Source organism: Mesoplodon mirus, assembly GCF_964341445.2.
Source record: "Mesoplodon mirus genome assembly, chromosome: 8".
Classification (NCBI taxonomy): domain Eukaryota; kingdom Metazoa; phylum Chordata; class Mammalia; order Artiodactyla; family Ziphiidae; genus Mesoplodon; species Mesoplodon mirus.
Genome location: NC_138984.1, coordinates 8,574,285 through 8,593,852, shown reverse-complemented (window position 1 = coordinate 8,593,852; position 19,568 = coordinate 8,574,285). Strand labels below are relative to the sequence as shown.

At 37.5% G+C, this 19,568-nt stretch overlaps 1 protein-coding gene across 1 annotated transcript in view; it reads left to right on the top strand.

The window, feature by feature from the left end:
- The window catches only part of PSMD1 (proteasome 26S subunit, non-ATPase 1), a 105,105-nt gene that overhangs the window by 73,827 nt on the left and 11,710 nt on the right, over nucleotides 1–19,568 (top strand). The window contains exons 19-23 of the mRNA XM_082630016.1: nucleotides 5,556–5,658; nucleotides 11,420–11,589; nucleotides 13,333–13,425; nucleotides 15,082–15,168; nucleotides 15,741–15,887. Coding sequence (XP_082486142.1) covers nucleotides 5,556–5,658; nucleotides 11,420–11,589; nucleotides 13,333–13,425; nucleotides 15,082–15,168; nucleotides 15,741–15,887 — 600 coding nt within the window. The remainder of the gene's footprint in view (nucleotides 1–5,555; nucleotides 5,659–11,419; nucleotides 11,590–13,332; nucleotides 13,426–15,081; nucleotides 15,169–15,740; nucleotides 15,888–19,568) is intronic.

Below are 19,568 nucleotides of genomic sequence, written 5' to 3'. Positions count from 1 at the left end.
TCTGCTCCTATATAAGAAACAGTGAAAGAAATTGACAACAGAAAAAGCCACTGGTATACTGTCTTCTGCCTCATTAAGCAGATTCACTTTTAGCAAAGTATCAATAGATAGACTAGGGGGGAGGAGAAAAAAAATTTCAGAACTCATTGATTATTCTGTGGAACTTTAATAATTTCCTTTTCTGAACAGTTGCTATCATTTTTGTTGCTGTCTTTTTTTTTTTTTTTTTTTTTTTTTTTAATCTAGTCCTACTCTCTCCTAAAATCACTTTTTGTGTGTGTGTGTGTGTGGTATGCGAGCCTCTCACTGTTGTGGCCTCTCCTGTTGCGGAGCACAGGCTTCGGACGCGCAGGCTCAGCGGCCATGGCTCACAGGCCCAGCCGCTCTGTGGCATGTGGGATCTTCCCGGACCAGGGCACGAACCCATGTCCCCTGCATCGGCAGGTGGACTGTCAACCACTGCGCCACCAGGGAAGCCCTAAAATCACTTTTAAGACTTATAAAAATTGGGTTATTGCAAAAATAGAATCAAACTTCTCATCCTCTTTTAATACTTAATTACTTACTTAATATATTGTATCTTCTAGAATATAAACATCTTTTCAAGCAGACCACATTTCTTTTTGGTTTTTGTTTTTAAATAGAGCAGTTATGAGTAGTTTTTGCATCTTTTATTTCTACTTTTGATCTTCTGTGGAGCTTTATCAGCTGGAGGTTATCCAACTGAGTAATGTCATTAAAGAAGGAAGTTTGGACATGGAATGCACGTCCCCTAACAGTAATATATAGATACTTATTCACTTTGACCTCACATGTTGCTTTCTTGTTCTGTGTATTGTGAACATGACAAATGTTTTGCCATCTTCCCATCCTCTGCTGTAGGATTTCATTGATTTTATAACCATAAGCTCTGCACCAACAATGGCAGAGTACTTTGTAATGGGGTGGGGTTAGGTTAGGGTAGGCTGTATAGTTTCAAAAACCTTTCAGCTATTTATTCTAATAAATATTCCCTGGCGGTCCAGTGGTTGGGACTTTGCACGTCCACTGCAGGGGGCACGGGTTCAATCCCTGCTCCAGGAACTAAGATCCTGCAAGCCACGTGGCGTGGCCAAAATTTAAAAAATTGATATTCTTTTGGGGGGGTGTGATATTGCTGAAAAGAAAAAGCTGTTAACAAGCTTGAAGAGAAAAGTAAGTTCTCAAGGCTACAGAGTCCTAGTCACGAGGTTACAAACCAGTCCATGAAAATGCCTTGAAATTAAAGATCAAGTGTTAATTTCATCAAGACTATAACCCCCTCCTCAAAGGAATACAGAAGGGACATTTCTTAGATATTTTGTGAGATTCTTAATGGAAATTTCCAAAGGAAATGTTTTTTATGCAGTCATGATCTACCTCACATCCTTTTACAGAATGCTGTCTTAACACTAAGCTCTACACATTGTGGTCTTAGTTTAACTAACTCCAGTACATCTTTGCTTTTCTTCTGCCAGTTTCTTGCTCACTCACTCTCACAAACATAGACCCCAGAACACGCATACACCCTTGGGTGATTACAAACCCAATTTAGAAGGCTCTTAGACCAGAGGTTCAGAACCATTTAACTAGAATACTGTTCTTTTATAGGTCCTTGGAGTTACTTTGTCTCCAGAACCCAACTCTTTATGAAGGATCTATCTTCTGTTTTTCTTATTAAATGAACTCCACTGTTAGCAGTTATTTGAACATGTATATAACAAGTATCATATATAGAATCAGATAAAAATATTAAAGTGTAAGAATGGGATCCTGTGCTCCTCCTTGCCTAATATCATCTAGCCTGAGGCCTGTTACAGGGAAGCTTCTCCCACCACTGACATGTACCCTTTTTGGAAGTAGGATCATATTTGGCCAAGTTTGATCAGCTTTTGCAGTTTTAAAATAAATCAGCATGAACTTTTATATTATAAGGTTTTATTTTACAGCATAACACATTTTTAAATAGTAATTTGTACTACCATACTGTTGCCTTAAGTAAGACAGGAATTTGGACCCTAAAAGTGTTGGTGGTAATATAAAGAAAAGGCACAACCAACTACCATGAACAAAATAATACTAATAAGATTGAGGAGGGAGCTGAAAACATCACTTGGGTTATTGATAGTGGGGAAATCATGATAGCATTGCCAGGAATCTTGAAAAAGAATAAAGATAATTTTCACATTAGGCATGTTAAGTTTGAGATTATAGCAAGTCAGTTGGAGATAAGATGAGAGCATAGGAAAAAAATCAGAACTAAAGAAAGAGATAGGAGCTAGCCCAGATAAATTATATAAGTTCATGGCCCTTTATCTGCAATGCCAATTTACAGAAAGGTCTGAAAACTAAGAGTTTTGTCTGTCTTTAAGGACTCGTTTGGCTGTAAAATCTGAGCCAGTATGAACTCATTTATAGCCTTTATCCCATTTAGTAAATACTCATTTTTGCTGCTTCAGAAACATTAATTTGGTTGATTACGGGATATTACCCCCACGCTCCACTGAGGATATTGCATAATTTATGGTGTGTGCACCTTGTCACCTTTCTAAATTCTGAATTCCAAAATTCATCGGGCCTCAGTGAGTTCGTGGAAGGAATTATATACCTAGTTGAAGTCATAAGAGCTAATGTAATGTCATAGAAAGAGAAAAGGGAAAAAAAAAAACTCTAAAACTGATCCCTGATGTACAGCTTCATTTCTATATCCAGGAAAACAGGAAAAAAAAAAAAACAAAAAAAAAAACAGGAAGAGACATACCTAGGTGATAAGTAACCACAGAAAAGACGTTTACAGAACTTTATGCCCTTCTCCCATCCTTTATTTTTCTCTCTGACATAGAATTATGGGTTTTGTTTTTTTCCAACAGTATGAGGTGTATAGAGTTAAAAACATGATGAGTGTTTTAAATGCAGGATTTGGAGAAGGTAGATTTTAGATAATCAGGCACAGCAGAAGGCATGGGTCACAGCATTGTCTGAAATTTAATTGTCTTTTCTGTGAGATTATCATAATATAAAATGGGAAATTAATATGATTTTCTCGTACAAATTCTGATTTGTTTTATGTGGGGGCCATACTATTCATAGCGATGAAATTGAGTCAGAAAATCATGATCCTTAGCCATGACTGCAATAAATTGTTTGTGATCACAAGTGAGCCAGTCTTTTTACCTATCTTGGTTCCATTTTTCACATCTGTAAATTAGGCAGAGTAGACCAGATGGGCTCAAAGTCGCCTTCCAAATGTAAGATACTATACTAACCTACTAATATAATTCTTTATGAAGAATCGTTATAATGAAAATTAAGTTACTGCTGCATAAGTAATAAAATGAGAGGAAAAATTTTTAAGTGATGAACAAAAACTAGCTTTTATAAAGTACTAGTCTACTTAATATTGATTGGATAAACCCATTATGTATTTGCATTGATTTTTTTTTATTCCATCTTTCAGTTTCACCAAATGTCCTGTTGTTTGGGGTGTGGTTTTATATTTAAGTTCTTCCTTATAATGTACATACAGTGCTTTGTCCAGCGTTTCTTTTTGTAAGTTCATGAACTATTTTGTAAACTGTTAGCACATAAAATTTCCATCCTATATAAGGTAATGTAAGTGTTCATCTAAAATAAGTTAAGAATCAAAGGAATTTGACTTGTTGAACCAGAGTAAAAGCATCAAACCTTAGGATTTTTAAAACTAGAAGGGAATTTTGTGATGATCTCATCGTGCAGGGTTTTATAGCTAGAGAAAGTAAGATGTAAAGAAGTGAGTGGCTTGCTAATGGTCATATGCTGGGTAGTGGCAGAGTTAGTTCATTGTTTTCCCTATCACATTCTGTTGTTGCCTATGAATAAATAAGTGAGAACCATTTTAAGGAATATCATTTTGATAACAGTATTTAGGTTGCAGAGAGGATAGTCATGGAGGACTGGTAGGACTCTGCTCTGATATGGTAAGACAGCCATGCTTACTGAATCATAAAATGCCTTTTACACATTACTTTACATATGTATTACTTCATATAGTCCTTACAACAGCCGTGTAGGTGTTGTAATCCCTGTAGAGACAAAGAAACTGAGACTCAGAAAAGCCAAGTAACTTACCCAAACAGCCTATTAGAGCAGAGGTATTTATAAGCCAGTGTTGTCTGACCCTATGTTACTCTGCACTGTATCACAGTGTGGCCTCCTGGACCAAGATAAATGAAAAGGGCAAGAGATTCTGAAAGAATATGTAATGCAGATAAAATCATTATATTGGGAAACTCAAATTCAATATTTTCTGCCTTTGGCAGATTTGGGGAGCTCTGTGATCGTGTGCTTCTTGAACAAGCCGACTTCTTTCTGGGTGCTTACCACTTGAAAAGCACTTGGTGGGAAAATAGAGAAGTGTAAGACATGGAGGAAGCATAAAATATTTCCCTTATTGTCACCCCAAAATCAGATATTTTGATGAGAACATACATTTTATAAATATTTTCTAATTATAAAAGTAATATATGTTAATTTTAGAAAATACAGAAAATAATGAAGAAGCAAACAAAAATTACCAGTAATCCCTCCCTGAATGAGTCAGCATGTATTCCATTTTGGTGTGTTCTTTTTTTTTTTTTTAAGATTTTTTTTTTCCCTTTTTGTTTTTAATTAATTTTATTTTTGGCTGCATTGGGTCTTCGTTGCTGCACGCGGGCTTTCTCTAGTTGCGGCGAGTGGGGGCTACTCTTTGTTGGTGTGCACAGGCTTCTCACTGCAGTGGCTTCTCTTGTTGCAGAGCACGGGCTGTAGGTGCCTGGGCTTCAGTAGTTGTCACACCAGCCTCAGTAGTTGTGGCTCGCAGGCTCTAGAGCACAGGCTCAGTAGTTGAGATGCACAGGCTTAGTTGCTCCACGGCATGCGGGATCTTCTTGGACCAGGGATCCAACCCGTGTCCCCGGCATTGGCAGGCGGATTCTTAAACACTGCACCACCAGGGAAGTCCCTTGATGTATTCTTTTGGTAAGAGTAATTATTGTGATGTGTCCTCTGAAAATTAATGTGTAAGCATAATGAAAATCTTTATTGTATATGTGAATATAAATCCAAAATATACCTCACACAGCTGCAGTGAAAGGTAGTTTGTTGTAAGGTAGAATTGAAGGACTGTGCCCATTAGGAAACCTGTAGGTTGATGGTGAGCAGAAGAGGTGTAATTCAGAGTTCACTGGAAGCCTTAGTGTTCACTTGAACTGTTTAAGCTTGCTGACTAAGAGTGGTGCAAGATGAAATCACACTCAGCATTCCCTTGAGTCTGAATCATCCACTGTGGAATGAGGATTGAAAACAGAGCTGGTGCTCCCATACCAGAAAAGTCATGACATCCATGATTTCAACCATGGGACTGTTCTGCCTTCAAATCCGGTCCGGATCCCTCTCTTTTTGAATGTTGTGAATCAGAACTCAGGTTTCATTGCCATTTGAGCAATCATTTTCCCCACTCGAAAATGACACAGCAAGTGAATAGAACTAGACTATAATTGTTTTTCTTTTTCCTTCAGGTGAATCAGTTCAGACAGCTGTATTCAAAAGTCATCAATGATAAACATGATGATGTCATGGCCAAGTTTGGCGCTATTCTGGCCCAGGGCATACTGGATGCAGGTAAATGTTTATAAATCTTCCAGATTAATTTGTCTGTTTAAACTAAATCTAATGAAATATCTGTTCTACCTATATGACAAAGTAGAAATTGAGTCTGGGACAACTTACTCCTGGAGAAAATTTGGAGCCTGCAGTTCATAATAACTTAGTAGAGTTAAGACTGCAGACTATTACGGTTTGAATCCCAGTCCCTTTACAGTACTAGCTATATTTCCCCTCTTTATGTCTGTTTTCTTGTTTCGTAAGGTCTACCTCATAGTGTTGGGAGGATTAAAAGTATATGTAAAGCAACTAAAACAGTCCCAGTCACTTAGTAAAGTGCTCAGTGAGTGTCGGCTGATTTCTTTTCCTTTAATTTTCTTAGTATATATCAGTTTTAAACAAGTTGACATTGGAAATTCTTTGAGGAAAATATTAGGTTTTAGACAAATTCTAGTAGCTAAATCATCCTAAAATAAGATACATGGAGGGCTTCCCTGGTGGCGCAGTGGTTAAGAGTCCGCCTGCTGATGCAGGGGACACGGGTTCGTGCCCCAGTCCGGGAAGATCCCACATGCCGCAGAGCAGCTGGGCCCGTGAGCCATGGCCACTGAGCCTGCGCGTCCGGAGCCTGTGCTCCGCAACGGGAGAGTCCGCAACAGTGAGAGGCCCATGTACCGCAAAAAAAAAAAAAAAAAAAAAAAAAAAAAAAAGATACATGGAATATTTCCCTAGTAAATGCATAGCACACTGTACCAACTGGCTCCTGAATTCACATTCTTCACCACTACACTATGGTTTATTTAGAAAGAGATGGGCTACCCTTTCAAGATAGAATGGTGTGCTTTAGTACCTTGGACTTGGGGTTCATTCAACCTATTCTTTAACTGTTATTACTGGTGATATCTCACTCAGTAGGGTAGAAGGGAGTAAGCATAACTATTTCATTCAAGTGTGAGATTCTTTTTCTAACTGTACCCTAGGCATGTAGAATATAATCTTTTTCATTAATCTTTGCTAATTTGGAAGGTAAAACGATAGTATCTCAAGGTTTTCATAGTAATTCTATTACTAGATGAGCTTTTCTAAAACTTATTGGTTATCTTAATTTCTTCTAATAAAAACTGTTAGCCATATTTATTGCAACCATTCTTTTATTGGTCAACTAGAAATGTGTTTATATTTCTAGTGAAGGAAATCAGAGAAAGAAGCTGAAGTTTTTAATATCGTAAGTTTTTTTGTTAACCTTGTCAGGTTTTGTACTTAGAGTATTTTTTAGTGATATTAAGATTTTCAGCGTCCTTATTTTTTAATTTTAGGTAATCTCCCTTATATATAAGGCTTTTTAAAAAATCTGTCTCCTTTCTAATTTGATTATATTATCTTTTTCTTAATTAGATTTGCTAGAGATTTCTCTTTTTGTTTATATGCTGTTGTTAGTCTTTTTTTCCCCTAAATTCTTTATTTTTGCTTGACTCTTATTTGCTTTTTCTTTCTTTTTTAGAATGTTGGTGCTGTTTTCTAAAATTTTTTCTTTTTTTTTTTTTGTGGTACGTGGGCCTCTCATTGTTGTGGCCTCTCCCGTTGCGGAGCACAGGCTGCGGACGCGCAGGCTCAGCGGCCATGGCTCACGGGCCCAGCCGCTCCGCGGCATGTGGGATCTTCCCGGACTGGGGCACGAACCCGCGTTCTCTGCATCGGCAGGCGGACTCTCAACCACTGCGCCACCAGGGAAGCCCCTAAATTTTTTTTTAATTAATTAGTTTATTTATTTTGGCTGATCTGGGTCTTAGTTGCAGCACGCAGGATCTTCATTGCAGCATGTGGGATCTTTAGTTCTGGCATGTGAACTCTTAGTTCTGGCATGCATGTGGGATCTAGTTCCCTGACCAGGGATTGAACCCGGGCCCCCTGCATTGGGAGCAGAGTCTTAGCCACTGGACCACCAGGGAAGTCCTTGTTTTCTAAATTTTTGAGGCAAATACCCTTCTCTTTTAATCCATTTGTCTAGTAAAGTTTGTTTTGTTTTAATTTTCCAAGAAGTTGAGAGTTTTCTGCTTAAATTTTTAGTGTTTATCGTACAATTTATATTTTTCTCTTTTTAACTTAAAGATAGGTCGTTGCAGCTGTATATAAATAAGGACAGTATTCTATAGATACTTTAGATGAAGTAAACCATTTCAGTTCTTGATGGTATTGATTCTCTCCCATGTATAAGTGATACAGACATTGACATGCCATAGTTTCTCCCTTCTCATTCTTTGCCACCTTCCAAAATTTTTATATTATGTTTACATTGTCATAACTCGTAACATTTACATACTCTTGTGAAATCATAATTCTCACAGTTTAGTCTTAGTTTCATATTTAAAGGGATTCAGTGCTCACCACCATTTCTTTTATTGCTGCTTCTTTTTCCAAGGTATCTATACTAAGACTTGACACTTAACTGACTGGATTTTGTCAGTCTCTAGTTTACATTCGGGTTCACTCTCTATGGGTTTTGATAGATGCGTAATGATATGTATCCACCTTTACAGTATCATACAGAATACTTTCACTGCCTTAAAAATCCTCTGTGCTCTACCTTTTCATCCCTCCCTCCCTCCCCACTCCCGCACCCCCAATCCTCGGGCAACCACTGATCTTTCTGCTGTCTCTATAGCTTTAGTTTTTCCTTTTCCAGAATGTTATATAGTTGGAATCATACAGTATGTAACCTTTTCAGATTGGCTACTTTAGGTAACTGGTTTTTCAATAGGATTTAGAAGTAACATTTTACTACCCCATAATATTTTATGTTTTCTTTTAGCTGCTAGTTTTTGAAGTTTGTGGTTTTAGGCTTCAACCCTTTACTCATTCGTTCAGTACTACTAAATTAGAGCCATTTGTTAAGAAATTGGGGAGAGAATAATTCTTTGTTTTAGCTTTATTCTGCCATCTTTACTAGAAGTCCTCTCTCTGTTTTCCCCTCCTTCCTCTTTGAGCCCTTCTCTCCTTCCATCTTTTTTTTTGTGAGTGTCTGTTTGATCTGTGATGAATCAATCAAGTTTTGGTGCTTCTTTCCATTTCTCTTTTTAGTGTTAAGTACATAAAAGTTGTGTACTGCCATATTTTCTATTAGGAGTATAAGATTATTTTCTTACCCTTTTTCACTTTGCTAATATCCTTTCTTCCTGGACAACATTTCTGCAGCTGCATTAGAAAAAATTTTAGTCCTGTAATTTATCTCTCAGAAGTTAATGGTAGTAGAAAAAATCTGGAGAGGGCAACTTCAAAGGAATGAGTGAAGTTTATGAGAATTCACTCAATGATTTGGTTTCTTCAAGGAGAAAAGCTGAAGATTAAGAAAGTTGATGGTGAAGTTTGTAAAACTGTGTAAACACTATCAATAGAATAAACTTGCCCTTGTTTCATATTAAATCTCAAACTATTAGAACTAAAGGCTAGTTTAGTTTCTAAGTCTGAGGAAGATAGGTTTCATTGAAATAAAAGAAAATTCAGCTTCAAAACTTAGATCAAATATCACATTCTCTAGGAAGCCCTTCCCCCCTCTTTTTCTAGTGTATTCAGCCTCCACCATGTAGGTGGGCCTAGTACCCAGTTATACCTATCATAATACTTTTATGCCTTATTTTAATTATCTAATTATCTGTCTTCACTAGATTGGAGGCTCCTTGGAATCTTTTTCAGTATTTCAAAATTCTTAATATATAGGAAGTATTCTGTGAATGTAGGGTTTAGAATAGGGAAGAATATAAGCAGACAGTAAAAGTATAACTCATTCCTATTGGAAAAACACAATTAAAGTATACCTGATTTATCTCTAGGTAAAATCTTAAATGAAATATCTGTAGAGGGAGTATTAGGAAAATCTAGGTTATTTGGTTGAACAGTAGAACCCTGATTCTTATAAAAAATGCTTTTTGGCTTAGTAAAGTTAGTACTCACTTCCTAACTCCAAGCAAAACATGAAGGCAGGACATCCCTGGTGGTGCAGTGGTTAAGAATCGGCCCACCAATGCAGGGGACATGGGTTCAAGCCCTGGTCCGGGAAAATCCCACATGCCACGGAGCAACTAAGCCCGTGAGCCACACTGCTGAGCCCACGTGTGACAACTACTGAAGCCCGTGCACCTAGAGCCCGTGCTCTGCAACAAGAGAAGCCACCGCAATGAGAAGCCCGCACACCACAACAAAGAGTAGCCCCTGCTCACCGCAACTAGAGAAAGCCCTTGCATAGCAACAAAGACCCAATACAGCCATAAGTAAATACATAAAATACATGAAGGTGTCTGTGTGATACTGAGATGAAGAGAAGTGAAACGTGAGCAATGGAGATCCAGAATTGGAATTCACATTAGGATGGTGACTAGGCACAAACAAGCCTTATTTTTATGGGCTATATTATATAAGCTAAAAGATTCGTGTCTCAAAGTTCTGGGGTCCAACACTAACACTGTTACTATAGGCCAGAGGCTGCAACACAACAGCCTGTGGGCCATACCTGCCTTAAACACGTTTTTGCCTGCCTAGCAAAATTTGCAAAATTTTGTCCGAAATCCAGATTCAAGTGTACTTTTAAAAACAAAATTACATAGTGACCCTGGATCTAACACCCCTAGTAACATGTCCTCTTTAAATATGACATGAACTTTTTTTTTTTTTTTGCGATACACGGGCTTCTCACCGTTGTGGCCTCTCCCGTTGCGGAGCACAGGCTCCGGACGCGCAGGCTGAGCAGCCATGGCTCACGGGCCCAGCTGCTCCACGGCATGTGGGATCTTCCCGGACCGGGGCACGAACCCGTGTCCCCTGCATTGGCAGGCGGACTCTCAACCACTGCGCCACCAGGAAAGCCCGACATGAACTTTTCAGTTTGCTTCAATCCACACTGCTTTCAGTCCAACTTTTCTCATTTGTTTACCTGACCAGTTCCTAAAGACATTCAAGTTTGCAACACCTAAAGCCTCCTAGAATCTCAGCCTTATGAGGTCCCAGTAGAGATCTTAGCTAACTAATACTTGGATCTTAGTTCTTGTTCACTAGCTTTCAAACTGTGTTTCTCTGCACTCCCTCAAGGGAAAGTCTAGGGGACGTGGAAAGAGGTAGATTAACAGGTCAGATTCAAGCCCAAAATCTCTTCTGATTTAACAGAATTAGCTCTGATTTCATTGTTTTACATATTGTGCTTCCTCAAAAAAATTTTTCAGTTGAATCAAGAATTGGATATTTTGTTAGTGGTAGTGCTCTAATTCAAATGCTCAAGTTCAAACTCTCATTTTGCCAATGGGAAAAAAAACTTCTAGAGGTAAAGTGATTTGCCCAAGATCACAAGGCTAGTTAATCTTGGAGCTGCCTGCATTCAGACACGACTAAAGCAGAAAGAATAAAAATAAGCAAACAGTATCTACCTCTTGTCTCTTTGCCATTGTTTACAAATACGATGTGTACTAAAATTTTACTTTTTGTTTGCATATTAAAAGCCAATGTACAATATAGATTAATATTTAATTAAGCATACAAGTTCTGATATCCTTCAGGCTTAGTTTTTGAAAAATGCCTACCTATATAGAAAGAAGTTCTAAATTACGCTTAGTCCAGTATTTCCAATTTTGGAGACCCTAGATAGCTCATTGGCTAACTAATTCCAGTGACTTCATATTAGATTTTAGAACTATACTCTCAAAATAATCACCAAGTTTTTCCCTAGTGTAGTACTTAGAAATCTTTATTATTGCTCAACTAGATTCATGTTTATGATTTCTCTCCTTTTCTACAGGTGGACATAATGTCACAATCTCCTTGCAGTCCAGAACTGGGCACACCCATATGCCTTCTGTGGTTGGCGTCCTTGTCTTTACCCAGTTCTGGTTCTGGTTTCCTCTTTCACACTTCCTGTCATTGGCTTATACCCCTACCTGTGTCATTGGCCTTAACAAGGACTTAAAGGTATGTTTGTGAGACCTCAGTTTTACATTGTATCTTCACCATATTCTATTTGCCACCCACTCACAAGGATTTTCATAAAATTTTAAAGAGTAGTTAGCACCTTATTAATAAAGTATTTTCCCTTCAGACTGAGTCATCACCTTATTGAGAGGAGTGTGTTGGTGGAAGTTTTGAAAATCAAGTCTTTTTACTAACTGCGTAACCTTGGGTAAATCAATTGAGAGGGATTGGTAAGAGGGGGGCAAAATATAAAAATATGAAAAGGCTTTATAATCACTGATGAATTTTATTTAATATTGAAGGTCTGTGAGAGCTGTTGTAGGATTTCATGCAGATAAATGACATGATGAGATTTGCATTTTAGAAACATTCTGATATCAGTGGAAATTTGTTACAATGCTATTGCAGTAATCTGGGCAAGGAAGACCTAAACTAAATCTTACTAAGGAAGGAAGGTTTGAGACAGGGATATGTTTCAGTGTTATGTGATGCTAGAGCATTTGATAGAAGAAAGGATTGTTGCTAAAGGGAAAACAAGATAGGAGGATGTCCCTTTGGTAGTGGCAGAAAGCAAGACCAGCAGTGAGGAGCCAGGGACACTGACAGAAAGAAACTAGTCACTTAAGTCAAAGACTTAAGGTGATACATTCCCTGTCATCACACTATCCTTTTTTTTTTTTTTTTTTTTTTTTTAAACGAGGTTTTTGCTTATTTCTTTTTTCTCAGTCCTATGGCCTGATGACTCACTTTCTTGGTCTTGCATCCTCTCAGAGGCTTTTTGATCTTTAAATAACTCTTACATTAGGTCATCGCCATTGTTAAAACATTCTGTTAAGTTTTCAGAGTGGAAAAATTTTAGGCGAAAAAATGGCTGGTAAAGATTGAGTATTACATTGAATTGATTTTTTTCAGTATAGCTGTATAGCCAATTAATTATCCTCTAAGTGTTTCAGTATTAAACTACTCACATTTGTAAATATTGAGCAGTTTTATCTCTCAGAGCAAAAATCTTTTGTTTTCCCAATCCCTAACATTTAACATTGTGGTTAAACATACTGTATAATCTTTAGGGACTTCTTCCTCTGGCACACAATTTTATGATCTCTGTTTCCATTCCTTACAGTGAAAATGGGATGGAAAAGACAAGATTGCTTGTCCTAGTAAATGTGATGCTTATTACCATTCTCTTGGGTAAATAGAGAAAAATTCATACTAGAGAACTTTAAACCTAGTCAATAAGTAATGCAAAGCCAACTTTTCCATTAGGCTCATGCTAGACTCTTGTAAGGTGTGATTATATGGTGTAGAAACTGTATATGGACGTGTATAGGTTGTTACTGTGGTACAAGGAAGGGACATGAAAGTTAGGAATGCAGGTTAGATAATCAGATGACACTTTACAAAGAAGGTAACAGTTGATCTGACGCTCATACCGTGAGTGGGACTTAACGCTCTGAAGCAGGGTGTGTGGTCAGTAAAAATGAAAGGCGGTTCAAAGGCACAGAGCTTCAAGAAAGTATAGGGAACCACAGTAGTTCTGTAAAGCACCTCAAAACTAATTCAGTGAAAGAAGAGAGATGCCTTTAAGGGAGGAGTGGTAACATAATTGAATAACTGTGTAATTTAGCCAGGATTGAAACTTCTGGCACCCCTTGGCATCTGTATGCTTGTTAAGAGCATAGAATACTTAAATCTTGGTTTTGGTTATTTTAATAGAGGGGGGGAATTCTCTTATTTCTTCAGATGCCAAAAGTTCAGTATAAATCAAACTGTAAACCATCAACATTTGCATATCCTGCCCCTCTGGAAGTACCAAAAGAAAAAGAAAAGGAAAAGGTAGGTTTTTTGCTACTTTGAGCACCATTTGTACCTATATAGGAGCTGCTTAGTGTTTTACTTGGGTTTGTTTTAAATATTGTTATGTTTTAAAGTAGGTATTTTTAAAGTAATACTTCTCATAGTAAAATCCAACGTTACACAGGAATATAAAGTGAAAGCCCTTTTCTCTCCTGGTCGTCCAAGTCCCGTGTTGCAGGAATCACAACTTGTGAATCCCTCCAAATGTTTTTTCTGCACATAGATATACTTTTTATACCACAAATCGAATTATTCTCTGTGTGCTGTTCTGTATCTTATTGTTTTCACTTTAACAATTTTTTTAAAAAAACTTTCAATGTGTATTGATCTCTTTTTTTCCAAAGCTGCAGAGCAATCCCTTTATGTATATATATCATTGTCTTACCAGTTCTTTATCTGATAGACATTTAAGGTTATTTCTGATTTGTCACTGTTACAAATGGGACTGGAATAGAGTTTTTATACATGTATATTTGTGCACTTGTACAAGTATATCTATAGGTTAGGATCTCAGATATGGAATTGCTTGATCAAAAGTAATGCACATGAGGGGCTTCCCTGGTGGCGCAGTGGTTGAGAATCCGCCTGCCGATGCAGGGGACACGGGTTCGTGCCCCGGTCCGGGAAGATCCCACATGCCGCGGAGCGGCTGGGCCCGTGAGCCATGGCCGCTGAGCCTGCGCGTCCGGAGCCTGTGCTCCACAACGGGAGAGGCCACGACAGTGAGAGGCCCGCATACCACTAAAAAAGAAAAGTAATGCACATTATTTATTTTTATAAGTGTCAACTAAATTTCTTTTCAAAATGGATATAACCAATTTATACTCCTCCCCACAAGCATGAAGACACTCATTGATACGTGTTAAGTTAAAGTATGGTGAAATTGAGAGCTGTGCTTGCCCCTGTAGTTTTCTCAGTAAAATTACCCTTTACGACACTTGAGGTTTAGGAAAATGATTTTTTCCCTCAAGAGAACGTTCCATATTAGCCAGTTGACTAGTTGCTGTAAATGTTATAGTTAAGTAGGGATAATTATATAACTGACCAAATTGTGGGTGGTAGGTGATGATATCCTTTGACAACAGTATCTTGTTCATCAGCTGTGTTTCAGGGCCCCCTCCCTTTTGAGTCTAAAACAAAGGCAGCTTTACACCATTACTGCCCAGCCTTTCGAAGTACCTGTTTCACCTTTGATTTCAGTGAGACCCATCAAGGAGGATAATTCCAGGTTAACGACTCACCCACTGTGGATTACCATTGTAGGGCATCTAGTCCAGTGAGAGATCTTTACGACCAGATTTGGAGAAAATTTTTGTTTTCCAGTGCTTTCCCTATGAAGTAAAAAAGGATGTGGCACCCAAATCTCTATCTTAGAAACTTATCATAGCAAATTCACATCCAAGGTATACTACAGATCAAAAAAAATTAGAGTTATATTGGACACAGGCCTCTAGGAACTAAAGATTTACCTGATGACTGTAACAGTAAGTTATCTTTATATTCCCAGATTATTTTGTTCTTTATGATACTTACTACAAGGAAACAGAATAGTACTGTAGAACTGAATTCTCATTGGGCTTGTACATTTGTGTGTAAGTAAGGGATTACAATGATTTACCCTGTTCACTCCTCTAGGTTTCCACTGCTGTGTTATCTATAACTGCCAAGGCTAAAAAGAAGGAAAAAGAAAAGGAAAAAAAGGAGGAGGAGAAAATGGAAGTGGTAGGTATAACTTGGTGGTCATATGGGTTGATGTAGCTTTCTCTGCCATGGTCCAGATTCTTCCTTAGTTGAACATTGTTATACCTTGCTCTTGGCTTCCTTTAAATAATTATCCTGTTCCAAGCATGAAGACTCAAAATTTTAATTGGAAGAGACTTTAGAAATTATACCCATTCATGGGAAGAATAGAAGGGTACAAATCAAAAATGAGTTCTTGGAGGAAATGACAACCAAAATGAGTTTTGAAGGGCAGAGTAGGATTTTCATCAGACAGTGAGATGATGGTGGTAGAGAGAAAAGCCCTTTCAGGCAAAGGGAACATCATTTATTTTTGAATATCTTTGATGATAGAAAAACCTTCTCACTCTTTACAACTAAGTTAAATATCATTCTCACCCCCAAGCAGAGTTACCATCTCTCTTGTCTGAGTCTGGTATCACTTTACTTCTACTTCCGTTATGTCTAATCCTAACTACCTTTTACACCTAATAGTTGCTCAGTAAATTTATTAAACATTATTCAGTGATGTAGAACAGAAGTGAACCTTTATGGGGCTATTTTTTCCCCCCTAGGATGAGGCAGAGAAAAAGGAAGAAAAAGAGAAGAAAAAAGAACCTGAGCCAAACTTCCAGTTATTGGATAACCCAGCCCGAGTTATGCCTGCCCAACTTAAGGTCCTAAGCATGCCAGAGACCTGCAGATACCAGCCTTTCAAACCAGTAAGTCACCAATGCCCCTTAACTATATACCAGTAGGATGTTAATCTGTAGGGCAATGGAATCTTTATAGAGAAGGATAAATCTCCAAAGTATTGGGAAAAACTCTGTAGTACTAATAAATCTCTTAGCAAAGGAGAACATTCCTTTGCATTCCATATAGATTTGGGGAGACTTTTCTTTGTGTGACCCTACAAACATCCTTCATCTACCAAAGGCTTACATCATGGACGTTTCTAATACAGCATAGTGATTTGGACTACAGACTCTGGAGCCAGACATCCTGAGTTTGAATCCTGATTCTACCACTTTCAACCTATGAGACCTTAGGCCAAGTACTAATCCTCTCTTCCTCGGTTTTCACTACTCTAAAATAAGAATTATCATCCTTAACTCATAGGAATGTGATTGAACAAGGTAATACAGTTAATACGTAAGCACTTAGAGTGTTCTATTTTACAATTAGAAAAGGATCTTCATGCCATTTAATTTATTCTAGGGCAGAATGTTGCATGTTAGAAACAAATGCTGATCAGAAATTTGAGCAGTGATAATGTCTTTATTTTCTAGGTTCTTGTATCTCGAAAACTAGAGAACCATTAGTAGACATATTTAATACATTCAAATCCTGGACCTGTCTAAAATGTCATAGACAAGATTTCTAGATCCTTATAGAAAAGTAAACCCATTCTCATCATCTTGAAGGTGGTCCCTGATGGTGGTGACAACTCTTACCCACAATTGTGAGTCAAGCTCTTACCTGACTAGATTATCAGCTAGAGGAGACAAGGGCAAAGGATGGAAGATATTTAGTGGAAGAACTAGAATTGGGCGGAACTGAGTTTATATTGCAGATCTGCCGTTTCTTAGCTGTGTAACTGAGACAAGTCAGTTGATTGCTTCGTGTTTCAGTTTCTTCATCTAATAGTTGGGATGGTGATACTACCTACCACCTAGGAATATTGTAAAGATTAAATAGGTTGTTATATGTGAAACACTTAAAACAACATGTGGAACATGGTAAATCCTGTCAGTGAATATTACTTGGTGGTGGTGACAAGTCATCAGCCATCTGTGGGCAGCAGGCAATCAGGCCAGGAAAGACGGAATAGCTTGCAGGTCTTTTCCCATCTCCTATTAATTTTGCATTACTAAGACCTAATACTGCTTGGTCTGCAGTGTCGAATGAATGAATTAATAGAACCACTAATGGACACATTAAATGTAGTCGCTATCTAATCTGCAACCCAGCTCGCTAAAGTGACATGTTTCCAGAGAATATATTCTAACAGCATCCTTTCAAAACTGCTCGTGCCAGAACAGGTATATTAGTACACAACTAGTGAATACTTTAAGCACACAAAGCACCTAGTGATTTTGACAATTATGAAGAACTAAAGAGAGCAAAGTATATGTTCAGTGTCATGAGGCCATATGAGGAGGCTGATTTTCCTCAGCTGGAACTTAAATGATTGTTAAGCCTTTGCTCAAAATAAATACAAGGAAGCTGTAACAGTTGTTCATTTACAAGCGAAAAGATTTCTTCTGTCTGTGCCTGGCTGACTGTTGAAGGTGTGCCCCAATCACACACATAGCCCCTCAGCAAAGACTCGGAGACTTACTGTTCCAGGTGTTTAAGGAAATCCCTGGCTAGTCATTAGCTGTCCAATCAGGTAACTGAGAGGAGACTTCAGTGGTCACATACAACAGAAAATACTTTATAGAAAAGTCACAAAACAGACAACAGCAGCAAACCCTGGGGAGAGGTGAGAATCTGATTTCCAGAGTTGCCACATTATATTATTTAAATGTCCAGTTTTCAACAGAAAATTACAAGACATACAAAGCAATAAAACATGACTCATACACAGGAAAAAAGCAGTTAATAAAACTGTCTCTGAGGAAGCCTAGATGTACATAATAGACAGACTAAATCAACTAAAATACGTTCAAAGAACTAAAGGAACTATGTCTAAAGAACTAAAGGAAAGTATAAGAATGTTGTCTTAACAAATCATGAATATCAGTAAAGAGATAGAAATTGTAAAAAATAATCAAATAGACATTCTGGATTTGAAAAATACAATAACTGAAATGAAAAATTTGCTAGAGGAGCTCAACAGCTGATTCAGGAAGACTTGAGCAAACTTGAAAATAGGTCATTTGAGGAACAAAAAAAGGGTGAAGAAAAAAAGAACAGACCTGTTAAAAGCCAAGCATACCAACATACACAGAAATGGGATAATGGGAGTCCCAAAAAGAGAAAAGTATAGAAGAATATTTGAAGAAATAATGACTGAAAACTTCCATAATTTTATGAATAACATTGATCTACATATCCAGGATGCTCAGTGAATCCAAGTAAGATAAAGAGATCCACACCTAGACACATCATAATCACACTGTTGAAAGACAAAGAAGGATTCTTTTCTTCTTTTTCTTCTTTTTTTTAACTGAGGTAACATTGGTTTATAACAAATGTAAGTTTTGTGTATACAACATTATAATTCACCTTCTGTATACACAGCAGTATGCTCACCACCGAAACTCTAGTTTCCATCCATCACCATACAATTGACCCCCCTTTCTCCATTTCACCCCCCAGAAGTTACTGTTTTCTCTATGTTTTTTTTTTTTTGCTTTGTTTTGTTTTGCTTGTTCATTACTTTTTTTGTTTTAGTCCATATATGAGTGAAATCATGGTATTTGTCTTTTTCCATCTAACTTATTTCACTTAGCATAATACCCTCAAGGTGTATCCATGTTATTGCAGATGGCAAGATTTCATCCTTTTTTTATGGCTGAGTCGTAAGTATTTCATTGTGTGTGTGTGTGTGTGTGTATGTGTATCACATCTTTTTTATCCATCCTCCTATCAGTGGGCACTTAGGTTGTGTCCATATCTTGGCTGTTATAAATAATGCTGCTATGAACATAGGGGTACATATATCTTTTCAAATTAGTGTTTTCAGACTCCCAGAAATAGAATAGCTGGATCATTCTTTGAGGAATCTGCATACTGTTTTCCACAATGGCTACATCAATTTACATTTCGACCAACAGTGTACCAGGGTTTCCTTTTCTCCACATACTCTCCAACCCTTGTTATTTTTTGCCTTTTTGATAATAGCCATTCTATTGGGTATGAGGTGATATCTCATGGTTTTGGTTGATTTGCATTTACTTAATAATTAGCAGTGTTGAACATCTTTTCATGTGCCTGTTGGCCACCTGTATCTTCTTTGGAAAAATATCTATTCAACTCCTTTGCCTTTTTTTAAATTTAGTCATTTGTTTTTTTTGTTGGTCAGTTGTGAAAGTTCTTTATATATTTTGGATATGAACCTCTTGTATGATGGATATATGATTTGCAAATATCTTCTCCCATTTGGTAGGTTTTCTTTTCATTGATGGTTTCCTTTGCTGTGGAGAAACCTTTGGTTTGAAGTAGTCCCATTTGTTCATTGTTGCTTTTGTTTCCCTTGTCTGAGGAAACATATCCAGACAGATACTGCTAAAACCAATGTCAGAAAGCATACTGCCTATGTTTTCTTCTAGGAGTCTTATGGTTTCAGGTCTTACATTCAAGTCTTTAATAAATTTTGAGTTAATTTTTGTGTATGCTATAAAAGAGTGGTCTGGTTTCATTCTTTTGCATTTGGCTGTCCAGTTAATTTTTGTGTA